This window comes from Propithecus coquereli, unplaced genomic scaffold, assembly GCF_000956105.1.
Source record: "Propithecus coquereli isolate 6110/MARCELLA unplaced genomic scaffold, Pcoq_1.0 Scaffold243, whole genome shotgun sequence".
NCBI classification, from domain to species: domain Eukaryota; kingdom Metazoa; phylum Chordata; class Mammalia; order Primates; family Indriidae; genus Propithecus; species Propithecus coquereli.
Genome location: NW_012147986.1, coordinates 2,309,988 through 2,321,945, shown reverse-complemented (window position 1 = coordinate 2,321,945; position 11,958 = coordinate 2,309,988). Strand labels below are relative to the sequence as shown.

The following is an 11,958-nucleotide window of genomic DNA, read 5'->3' as shown; positions in this document are numbered from 1 at the left end:
CCTCAGCCTCCTGTAGCTGGGACTACAGGCATGCGCCACCATGCCCAGCTAATTTTTTCTATATATATATATATTTTTTTAGTTGTCCAGATAATTTCTTTCTATTTTTTAATAGAGATGGGGTCTCACTCTTGCTCAGGCTGGTCTGGAACTCCTGACCTTGAGCGATCCACCCGTCTCGGCCTCCCAGAGTGCTAGGATTACAGGCGTGAGCCACCGCGCCCGGCCAAGAACAAATGATTTTTTTAAATCTCATTTATGGCCTAGGCATGGTAGCTCACTCCTGTAATCCCAGCACTTTGGGAGACTAAGAAGGAAGGATCTCTTGAGGCCAGTAGTTTGAGAACAGTCTGGTCAACATAGTGAGACAACGTCTCTACAAAAAATAAGAAAAATTAGCCAAGTGTGGTGGCACACACCTGTAGTCCCAGCTACTCAGGAGGCTGAGGCAGGAGGATCACTTGAGCCCAGAAGTTTGAGGCTGCAGTGAGCTATGATCCTGCCACTGCACCCCAGCCTGGCTGAGCAAGACCCTATGTCTAAAAAAAGGAAAAAATCATTTATTAGAGAATTTGAAAAATGTAAAAACAGGTGAGATATTTTATTATGTTAAGGAATCATTGTCAATTTTTTGTTGTGATAATAGTATTAATAGAAGGTAAGTTTTTTAAAGGAGTCTTTTTTTTTTACAGCTACATATTAAAATATTTATGGGTAAAATAATATGATGTCTCAGATTTGCTAAAAATTATGGCAGCATAGAAGAAATAAGATTGTTCCTGAGTTTATGATAGTTGAAGTTGAGGGATAGTTATATCTGAGCTCATTATACTATTCTCTCTAATTTTGTATACGTTTGAAATTTGTCATAATGTTTAAAATAAGGATCATTTTACATGTACATGTACATGGTATGAGTACAATTACAGGATAAATTCCTAGAAGTGAACTTTTAAAATCTAAGTAGATACACTTAAAGTTATGATGAGTATTTCCAAATTTTAAGCTAAAAATGTTGTACTAATTAATACTCTCAGAAATCATATATAAATGTGCCATTTCTCCACAACCTACCAACCAAGGATATATTCAATATTTTAGAGTGAAATTTTTTCAATTGAGAAAAACTTACTTTTATTGGCATTTTTAATTGCTGGTGAGATTAAGCATGTTTTCATATATTTATTCTTCATTTTAATTTTCTCTTCTGTGAATTACTTATTCGTATATTTAGCCATTTCTCTATTAGATTGCTTACTGTTTTCTTACAGTTGTAAGTGCTATTTATATACTAAGGAAATCAGCCCTTTTTCTGTGACATGTGTTACAAACATCCCTCAGTTTTTCTTTTTTTTAAATTTTGCTTCTGAGATTTTTGTTTTCTGAACTGAAATTTAAACTGTAATTACATCTAGTGGTTGTTTTCTTTTGGGCTTCTAGATTTTAGCTCCTAATTAGAGAAATCTCCATCCAATGTTTAAATGTTATATATATATGTATTAAAAATTTTTTCTTAGAAAAAAATTTTATTACATCGTCTTTACAGCAAAACAAATAATAAAGAAGTACACAAAGACGGGAGAAATCTTTCTTCACAGTTTCCATTCCCAGAGGCAACAGGAGAGTGGAGGTGCTTATCCTGTCAGACTTGGTCCTAATAAGGGTACAAACACACACACAGAGTTTAGTGTTACTTTTTTGCTTTTTTATAAAAATGGGTTTATACACACTTGCTGTTTTCACTTATCAGTATATAATGAACATTCATCCAGGTTGGTACCTGGAGATGGACCTCATGTTTGTTAGTCTACATAGTAGCCAGAAGGCATGACTGTACTGTGATTTCACCAACCATTTTCCTGTTGTTAAACATTCAGTTTTTTCTCGCCGCCCTCCTCCCCCTCCCCCCCCCGTGTATGCCAATATTTCTCTGGGATAGAAAACTCTATAAAAATTCTGGGAAAAAGAAACTATGCATTTTTAATTTAGGTAGGCATTATGAAATTGCCCTGCAAAAAACTTATGTTGTACCAGTTTATATTCTTAATAACAGAGCTTGAGAGACCCTAATTCCACTCACCTTTGCCAGCACAATTTTCCCAGTCTGATAGATAAAAATATGGCATCTCCCCCAAAAAAGTTATCTCATTGCTATTCTAACTTTCATTTCCCTGATTCTCTCTGAGCTTGAGTTTATTAGCCACTTGTATTTCTTCTTGTCTGAATAATTTGTTCAGTTTCCCACTGGACTGCTCGACTTTACTCACTGGTCTACAGAGGCTATGTGTATACCAGACAATAGGATGCTATTATGCATTATGAATATTTTCTCCCAGTTTGTCATTTGTCCTTTAACTGTCTTCTTTCACCCTGCAGAAGCTTTGATTTTTAGGTACTCAAATCTGTCATTTATTTTATTTTAAAAAATTATTCTATATTTTTCTTCGATTTCTAGAGCTTTCTTTTTTACATTTAAATTTTTAATCTATCTTCTGTTTATTTTTGCATGCAGTGTGAGATAAATTACTTTATTCCAAATAATGAGCTAATTGTCCAAAAGCCATGTCTTTAATAACCCTGTCTGTAACACAAGTATTCACTCCTCATTCTTTAACATTTTTCTTAACTATTCTTCCATTTTCAATTTTTCTAATCAATGGGGGAACACATTTTTCATAAGGAAATTTTATAGTAATCACATTATATTTGTAAGTTGGGACAGGAAGGATTTTACACACTTAAAAGTCAGCACCTTAGCAGGTTGTTGTACAGAGGGACTGACTACCTGGTGCTAGGTCAGAAATGAAGTGACAAACCTCTCCCAATACACCCCTAAAGCCCTATGTCCAGGATCATCACAGCAGGGAGAAAGGGGTGCAGCAACACACACATGCACACAGTGATTATTGGGTTTTGCTTATTTAGGGGAGGGACAGTAATATCCCCTTATCTTGTTTGATTGTCTTCCCAGCATTCATCATTACATCTTTTTAAATTACCTGTCTCCCTCCCCAGTACAAGGTCTACAGGAGCACACCTTTTCTATTTTGCTCATTTCTGTATTTCAAGACCCTAGAATAGTATTTGGCACTTAGGTGCATATTAAACATATGTTGAATATGTACAGTTTAGTTATTCTATAACTTACTTTCATGAACTTAATGTCAGTTCATATAGATATTGCCTCATTTCTTTTTAATTGCTACATGGCATTTTATAGGATGAATGTACCATAATTTCTTCAGACACTTCCTTTGTGAGGACCATCGAAGATGCTTTCAAATTTTCAATATTTTGAGCAGTGCTGCAACAAACATTGTTGTTATATATACTTTGGAGCACATGAGTCTGTGTTTCTCTATCACAAATATTTACTAAAATAAAATCCCTGGAGCAAAAGTTGTGTGCATCTTTAATCTTGAGAAACACAGATTTAAAAGGTTGTAATCATGTATGGTTCTATTAACAATGTATGGTAGTATGATTTCCCTATCTGTGTCATTGTTTTCTAATCCTGAATAATGCCTTTCCAATCTTATGGGAGATAATGGGCTTTCCATTGTTGCTTGAACTTGCCTTATCCTGGTTACTGTGAAGCTGTGCTCATCTTTTTATACATTTATTGGCCATTTAGATGTCTTTTTCTGTGAATGACCCAGATTAATTACTTCACCATTTTTTATTAGACTATTTCCCTTTTTAAAAATTTATTTATTTATAATTGCATTTTATATATTCTGAATATTATTTCTTCGCTCCTTTAAAAATATTTTCTTCAAATCTTTCTTGTACTTTACCTTGGTTTTGGTGCTTTTGTCATACAAGTTTTTAGCTTTATTTATTTATTTATTTTTGGTAACTAGGCAGTTACAGCTTTAATATAGTCAAATACATCTTTTGTTTCCTTCACAGCCTCCAGTTTAGTATTTTGCTTAGAAAGTTCCTCTCAAGCCTAGGATTCTAAAAATATCCTTCTATGTTTTCTTGTAATGCCTTTATTATTTTAACATCTAGGATTTGCTCTTTAATCTATTTGAAATTTATTGTTATTTATGGTGTGAGAAAGTAATTTAACTTAATTTTATTCCAAACAGGTAATTTATGGTCACTAATCTACTTACCTAGACCAATCTTTTCCCATCTAGAATGCCCCTTTATCCTAAACTCTGTCATTGCACATACATGTGTCCATTAGTGTAGTCTTCATTCTGTTATTTCTCAATATTCAGTCATTTGCATACCATCTTCATTTCTGTTATATTCCATTTTACTTAATATTTTAGCATAATGCATTTTAAAATTAGATACCCACTTTAGCCTCATCCTAAGCATGTAAAATCATGGGTTTAAAATTTTTTCTAGTAAATATTAAAATAAGTACATAACTTTTGAAATGACAAATGTTTATTTATGTACCATTTAAAATCATAGCCGGGCGCGGTGGCTCACGCCTGTAATCCTAGCACTCTGGGAGGCCGAGGCAGGCGGATTGTTTGAGCTCAGGAGTTCGAAACCAGCCTGAGCAAGAGCGAGACCCCGTCTCTACTAAAATTAGAAAGAAATTAATTGGACAACTAAAAATATGTAGAAAAAATTAGCCAGGCATGGTGGCGCATGCCTGTAGTCCCAGCTACTCGGGAGGCTGAGGCAGGAGGATTGCTTGAGCCCAGGAGTTTGAGGTTGCTGTGAGCTAGGCTGATGCCACGGCACTCTAGCCAGGGCAACAGAGCCAGACTTTGTCTCAAAAAAAATAAATAAATAAAATCATCTTAGAAACCACAAGTGGAATGTAGGAGCACTTTGGGGAAACACTATTGTATATGGATTTGTCAATTTCTGTGACAACACATCACTCCAGCTTTATGGCATGTTTTTGTTGTTGTTGTTAACTTTTTATTTTGAAACAATTATAGACTCACAAGAAGTTATAAAAATAGTACAGAGTTCCTGTGTATCCATCACCCAGCTTCTCCCAATGGTGGCATCTTACATATCTATAGCACAGTCTCTAAACCAGAAATCTTTTCTTTTTTCTTTTTTTGAGATGGAGTCTTGCTCTGTCACCTGGGCTAGAGTGCCGTGGCATCAGCCTACCTCAAAGCAACGTCAAACTCCGCTGAAGCGATTCTCCTGCCTCAGCCTCCTGAGTAGCTGAGATTACAGGTGCACACCACGACGCCCACCTAATTTTTCTATTTTTTGTAGAGACAGGGGTCTTGGTCTTGCTCAGGCTGGTCTGGAACTCCTGACCTCAAGCAATCCTCCTGCCTCGGCCTCCCAGAGTGCTAGGATTACAGGCGTGAGCCACCTCACCCAGCCAAAACCAGGAAATTGACATTGGCACAAAATAATTAACTTGACTACAGACCTTCTTCAGATTTCACCCATTTTTCCTTAGACTCATTTTTTGGTCTTTGTATATAGCACTGTGACATTTAATCACATTTATAAATCCATTTAACCACCACCATAATCAAGATACAGAACTGTTGTGTCACCACAAAGGAACTTCCTCATGCTACCCATTTATAGTCAGGTCCTTCCTCCATCCCCAAACCCTGGCAACAACTGATCTGTTTCTCCGCCTCTGTAATTTTATGATTTTGATGGTATATACATGGAATCATACGATACATAACTTTCGGGGACTGGCATTTTTCATTCAGTATACTTCCCTGAATAAATTGTTGTGTGTATCAATAGTTATTCCTTTTTAGTGCTCAGTTGTAGTGCAGGGTATGGTTGTACCACAGTTTGTTTAACCATTCTCCTATTGAAGGACATCCTATTTGTTTCCATTTGGGGGCTTTTACAAATAAAGCTGCTATAAACATTTGTGTACAGGTTTTTGTGTGAACGTACGATTTCATTTCTCTAGCATGAGCGCCCAGGAGTTCAGTCACTGCATTGTGTGGTAAGTATCTATCTAACTGTTTAAGACATCTCCAGGCTGGTTCCCAGAGTGGCTGTACCATTTTCCATTCCCACTCTCAGTGTATGAGAGATCCAGTTTCTCTGCATCCTCACCAAACTTTGGCATTCTCGGTACTTTTTAGTTTAGTTATTCTAATAGGCGTTTCTCAATGCGGCTTTAATTTGCTTTTCCCTAGTGGCCAGTGATGTTGAACATCTTTTCAGGTACTTGTTTGTATGGCATGCTTTGCTATGGGGTGGCAAGTCTGAGGTTGCCTTTCTAGTATGGTTCTTGCCTCCCCTGACCCTGAGGGAGACGGCTGACCTTGGCTGCTCCCTGAGGTGGCAATGCTCACTTGAGCTCTTATGCAAAGAGCAAAGGGTGGACCCGTGTATGGTGTGACCTCACAGTCAGGGGCTCAGGCTCAAGAGCTCAGGGTGGTCTCCGGGAGGCTGACTCAGGGGCAGGGTATGAAGCTTCCAGCAACAGATGTGACAGCACCCTTCCTCCTAGCCATACCCCCAGGACATGTTTAATAAAACCAATGTTTTCAGAGATGGATTCACTTGGGGTATTGTGATCTCACAATTGGAAATGGTGGAGCCCAACCAAAGTGGACTGACCCAGTCACGAGGGGGTCACAAATATTATCCTATCTTTTTGGAATGGGGAAAGAATTGGAGCTGAGAGCTTGAGATGTCCCAAGAGGCCTGTGTTCCTACAACACTTCAAGAGCAGGGCCCATATCTGTCCCATGTGCTCTGCCCAGCGCCCTGGCCAGACCTGGCCTGGGATGGGAAGGAGGGCCACCTCTGAGCAGCGATTGCAGCCCCCACTTAGATCCACCTTCTCCCTGAGGTTGATTGTGAACATGAACGTGCTTGGGAACCTCTGAGACCTGGGCTAGGACTCCAAGCCAGGAACCCAAGAGGAGCCAGAGCATTCCCCAGAGGGGGAGTGTGAACTGGCACTGGCAGGGGAAGAGTCAGTCTCCTGGGGTGGGCTTTGGAGGGAAGGAGGGGCTCAGGTTAACCTCTAGCTCTGGGACTCTCCAAGGAGGACCAACCATCCCTGCTGATCACAAGGATCCTCCAGGCAGATAGCACATCCCAAATGCAGCTCCTTTCATTATGTTCTCCCAGGAATGACAAGCCCATCCAGAAGATTCCATTTGTTTACTCATGACCAAAGTCCTCTTCATTATAATCTATCGATTGAATTGTTAATTATTGCCAACAGAGAGTATTCATAAGGTAAAATGAGGGTGTTTCAAGAGTTTATTGAACACTGTCAGTATGACCTTGAATAAATTACTGAAAATTCATTCCTCCATTTCCTCATCTGTAAAATGGGGATAATAATAGTTCCAAATTCATGGAGACACTGAAAAGGTTAAAGTGCTTAATATGGTGGCTGGCTGGGTGCTGGTGACTCACACCTGTAATCCCAGCACTTAGGGAGGCTGAGGAGGGAGAATCGCTTGAGGCCAGGAGTTTGAGACCAGCCTGGGGAACATAGTCAGACCCCATCTCTAAAAAAAATTTTTAAAAATTAGCTGGGCTCAGTGGCAGACATCTGTAGTTACAGCCATTTAGGAGGCTGAGGCAGGAGGATCACTTGAGCCCAGGAATTCAAGGCTGCAGTGAGCTATGATCACACCACTGCATTCCAGACTGGATGACAGAGTGAGACCCTGTCTATAAAAAAATGTTATAAAACAAAAAAACAAGAAACAAATCCACAGTGCGTGGCACAGAGCAAGTATTGTGGAAGCGTCAACTGTTATTATGACTAGAATGTGAGCAGCCACTGCCACTGAGCTTCTGGCCACATTGCAAACTCCGGCTGTGGGCACCCCCTGCAGGGGGCTGGAATCCCTGCAACTGCGGAAGGTGCTTTCTTCCTTCTGCTTCCTGGGGCTGCCTGGAGTTGGTAAGCTTCCCATAGCCAAGGCGCTTCCCACGCAGTGGTAAATTTCTGTTAGTTTCGCTTCATTATTATGGACTTCATCTGTTGGGAGTGGTTTTGTAAATCCTACAGGATATGATGCTGCATATTTCCAGAATTTAATTTTTAACATAAAATGTTCTAATAACTAGATTTCAAGCCCTCAGTGTGTGTGGCTCAAACATGGTTCATCCCTACCCCATTGCTAAAGCTGATGTATATGTATATATAATCACTACTGCCCCAAACATATTTGACTTTTGCTGAATACTTTGTGTTGTTACGAAGTTCTTTAAGTGGGAATATGTGGTGAACATGGCTGTAATGTTTTCAATCTCTCTTAAGTGGGCTCCAAAGTATTGGAGACCCTGTGTGTAGATGGTGTTAGTCCAGAGCCCAGGAGGTGGCCCTGCTCTTCAAGAATAGGTACATGGGGAGTGGCCCAGTCCCCCCCAAGAAGGCACCCCAATAGCTTGATGCACTGGCAGTGGGGGTCTTCCTGAGGACTGAGCTCCCCAGTCTGTCCTCTGCCCCACACCAGCCAGCCTTCTCATGGACTCCAGCAGAGCGCTCACCCCCCCACCCCCTGCCACACACACACTCACACACGGCTTCGGACATGGTTTAGGTCGTCTCCTCCAGTGAGCCTTACTTGATTGATCACACCCAATTCTAACCCATCTTTTCTAACCCGTCTGTAGACGGGTTAGAAATATGCTGAGGCCTCAGCATATTTTTTCCCATTTGTTCCTTACTCTGCTGAGGGAACAGAATCATGGCTGAGGCCCATTCACATACATATACTCATTAGACACAGTATCCTGCATTGGGTGAGATTGAGAAATCTGAGCCCAGAGAAGGTAAGCAACTCGTCAGAGGTCACACAGCCAGGCCCAGGCCAGAGGAACTCCCTGTTAGATTACACTGCTTCTTATTAAGATGCTAGTTGGTAACCTAACTCCTTAGCTAATGAACTAACCTGGCTCCCTTCATGGCCCCTGCAGACGCTAAGGGGACCATTCGGGAAATTGTCCTGCCCAAGGGCCTGGACCTGGACCGGCCCAAGCGGACCCGCACGTCATTCACTGCTGAGCAGCTGTACCGCCTGGAGATGGAGTTCCAGCGCTGCCAGTACGTGGTGGGCCGCGAGCGCACCGAGCTGGCCCGCCAGCTGAACCTCTCCGAGACCCAGGTAAGAGGCTGGGGCCAGGCCACTCCGCCCGGTCCTGGCAGCCTGGGAACTCCTTGGGATAGAGGCCCCCGGTCTTCTACAATGAGACCCAACTTTGGAGAAGTTCAGACATGCATGAGGGAAAGACTTAAAGCTACGGGTAAACCCAAGCAAATAAATACAGTGCTGACAAGAGAGAGTCAGCAGATGCCAATGGGGGCGCTTCTGGATACATCAGGCACTTTGGGTGGAAAATGGGAAAAGGCCAGAGAAACTGGGGGAGGGGTACTCGAGACACAGGGAGTGGCTTAGGAGACATTGGCTTGTAAGAGGACCTGCAAGATGGGGTGATGTGGGGTTGGCTTGCTGGGGAGAGATGAGACATAATAGAATTGGGCTGGGGACCTCTCACTTCCCCATCCGGGCCCTTTCCCACCCTCCATCACCTTTCCTTCATCTCAGTGTGCCTCAATCTCTCTTGTTGGAGAGGAGGAGTCTTCCATATTCCCCCTTCACCCGGGAAGGGCTGGCATTTTAATCATAGTATGCTTAACTCAAAAGAAAAAAACTTTTATAAACTAAGCAGCTACCCTGTGTGAATGGAGACACTTCCAGCTGGTACTAGAGCTATGAAATAATAATAATAGTAATAGGCTGGGCATGGTGGCTCATACCTGTGATCCCAGCACTTTAGGAGTCTGAGGCAGGAGGATTGCTTGAGGCTAGGAGTTTGAGACCAGCCTGGGCAACATAGTGAGACTCCATCTCTACAAAAAATAGAATAAATTAGCTGAGTGTGGTGGCATGTGCCTGAAGGCTGAGGCAGGAAGATCGCTTGAGCCCAGGAGTTTGAGGTTGCTGTGAGCTATGATGACACCACTGCACTCCAGCCTGGGTGACAGAATGAAACCCTGTCTCAAACATAAGAATAATAACAATACTTACATATGCCAGACACTAAATGCTTTACATATGTTAATCAACTTATTCATCCCAACAACCATATGATGTAGCTACCCATATTATCCCATTTTACAGATGAGAAGAGGTTATGCCCAAGGTCATACTACTAGTAAGTCCCAGAGCTGGGCTTTGGACAAGCAATCTCGAATCTTTATGCTGCCTATAAACTGGGTGACTTTCCTTGGGCTTGTCAAAGAATAGCTCAGAGACCCTCAGTTTAGCTACAGCTCTAGTAGCTTAATCTCACATATGAGGGCAGTCAATAGATGTACTGCACGCAGCTGCCTAAACATGGTTCATGAGTTAAGAGAGGAGGGAGGGGAATGAGGAAGCACCGGTCTGCAGCAATGTGCTGATGTCCTTCTGGAGAGCCAGAGGCTGTGAGGGCAGGGCTTTCTCTCTTGTAGCGCTGCTCCTGTCCCTCCCTGGGTGTCCTTGTCCCCTGCTGCTTCCCGAAGCAGAATTCTCCAGCTCCTCAAGTTCCACAGCAGAGTGCTGTGCAGCCCAACCCTTGGGAGGGGGCAGTCCCATGCACCTGATGTCCCGGTCCCCTTGAGGGCTGAGCAGGTCCCTCCTGGGAAAAACAAGAGTAGGGTGGAGGGAGAGGTGAGAAGGGGCAAGAGGAGGAGGAGGTGCAGGCAGGGAGCAAGGCCTGCTGGCGAGCAGCTGCTGGGCTGTCCTGCCGGGCTGGTCATCTCCACCTGCACTTGTTTTCCTCCAGCTGCCTCTGGAGAGCTCCCAAACGACCCTGCGGCCCTCCCTCCCGCTGGGCTCCACAGGGGGCTGGGAAGCCAGGCCAGCGCTGGAGCAGAGGCTGCAGTGGCTGGGCCAGGCCAGAGCTCCTGGGGAAGTCAGGGAGACACCCTCAAACCCTAGGACTGGGCCGAAAGTCAATACCGACTCCTTCTCTTTGTCCTAACCACACTCTCCTCACCTGGTTTTGCCCTAAACTCTCCCCTGAGACTATGCTGTCTGTGTACCTCAGGTGCCCAAACCTGCAGCTCCTTCTCCGCCCTTTGCTTGCTCTGAGTAAAGCCCATCCCTGCCCATACGCCCTACATTTAGCTGCCCCTGGAGGGCAAGCCCAAGCCCCTGTTCCTCCAGGAAGCCTTCCTAAGGCTTCTTGACCTCTTCCCAAGAGACCTTTTCCACATGGCTTGCCCTGTAAACTGTGTGTGTGGGGTGGGTGTGCATCTGTGTGTTGTGGTGGGCCCCCACCAGCATGCCCCTCCCAAGGACGAGAATGTGTTTGAAGGCCACACCTCCTCTTCAGGCCTGCCTGGGAGCCCGGCACACAGCTAGGCACACAGAGAGCCCTCAGCGAGTCCTCCATGCACTCATTGTTGCTCCCCACCCTCCCTTCTCTGTCCCCAAGCCTGGAGCGTGCAGATAGCATAAGTAACGTTCAGCCAACATTTACTGAGAGCTTCCTATGCACCAGGCCCTGTTCTAAGGGCTTGACATAGTCTAACTAGTTTAGTCCTCACCACAGCCTTGTGGGAAAGCTGTGAGGTTTTTCTTCTGACACCAAACTTATGGTGTGTTTGCTCCAACACCACCAGCAGCCAATGCTCTGAGTCACCGACATCAACTGCGTGTCCAACAATTCAATTCTGACACTAATTCCCAAAGTCAGCACATACCCTACAAGTTAAGGGCTTAGTCCCACAAGACAGTGCCACAGTAAATGCTAGTCACAAGTCCCAGAAACCACCTGTACTTCTCAATGACTGTCCCTAAATTTGGGGGTTCCCACGTCACTCTTGTCAGGTTTGATAATTCACTAGAATGACCCACAGAACTCGGGAAAATGCTTCACTTACATTTTTGTTTTTGAGACAGAGTCTCACTCTGTCACCTGGGTAGAGTGCAGTGGCATCACTATAGCTCACTGCAACCTCAAACTCCTGGGCTCAAGCCATCTTCAGTAGCTAAGACTACGGGCCCATACCACACACCCTGG

At 43.4% G+C, this 11,958-nt stretch overlaps 1 protein-coding gene across 1 annotated transcript in view; it reads left to right on the top strand.

Annotated features, from left to right (window-relative positions):
• The window catches only part of VAX2 (ventral anterior homeobox 2), a 30,295-nt gene that overhangs the window by 9,735 nt on the left and 8,602 nt on the right, over positions 1-11,958 (top strand). The window contains exon 2 of the mRNA XM_012646455.1: positions 8,866-9,053. Within this exon, the coding sequence (XP_012501909.1) occupies positions 8,866-9,053 (188 nt within the window). The remainder of the gene's footprint in view (positions 1-8,865; positions 9,054-11,958) is intronic.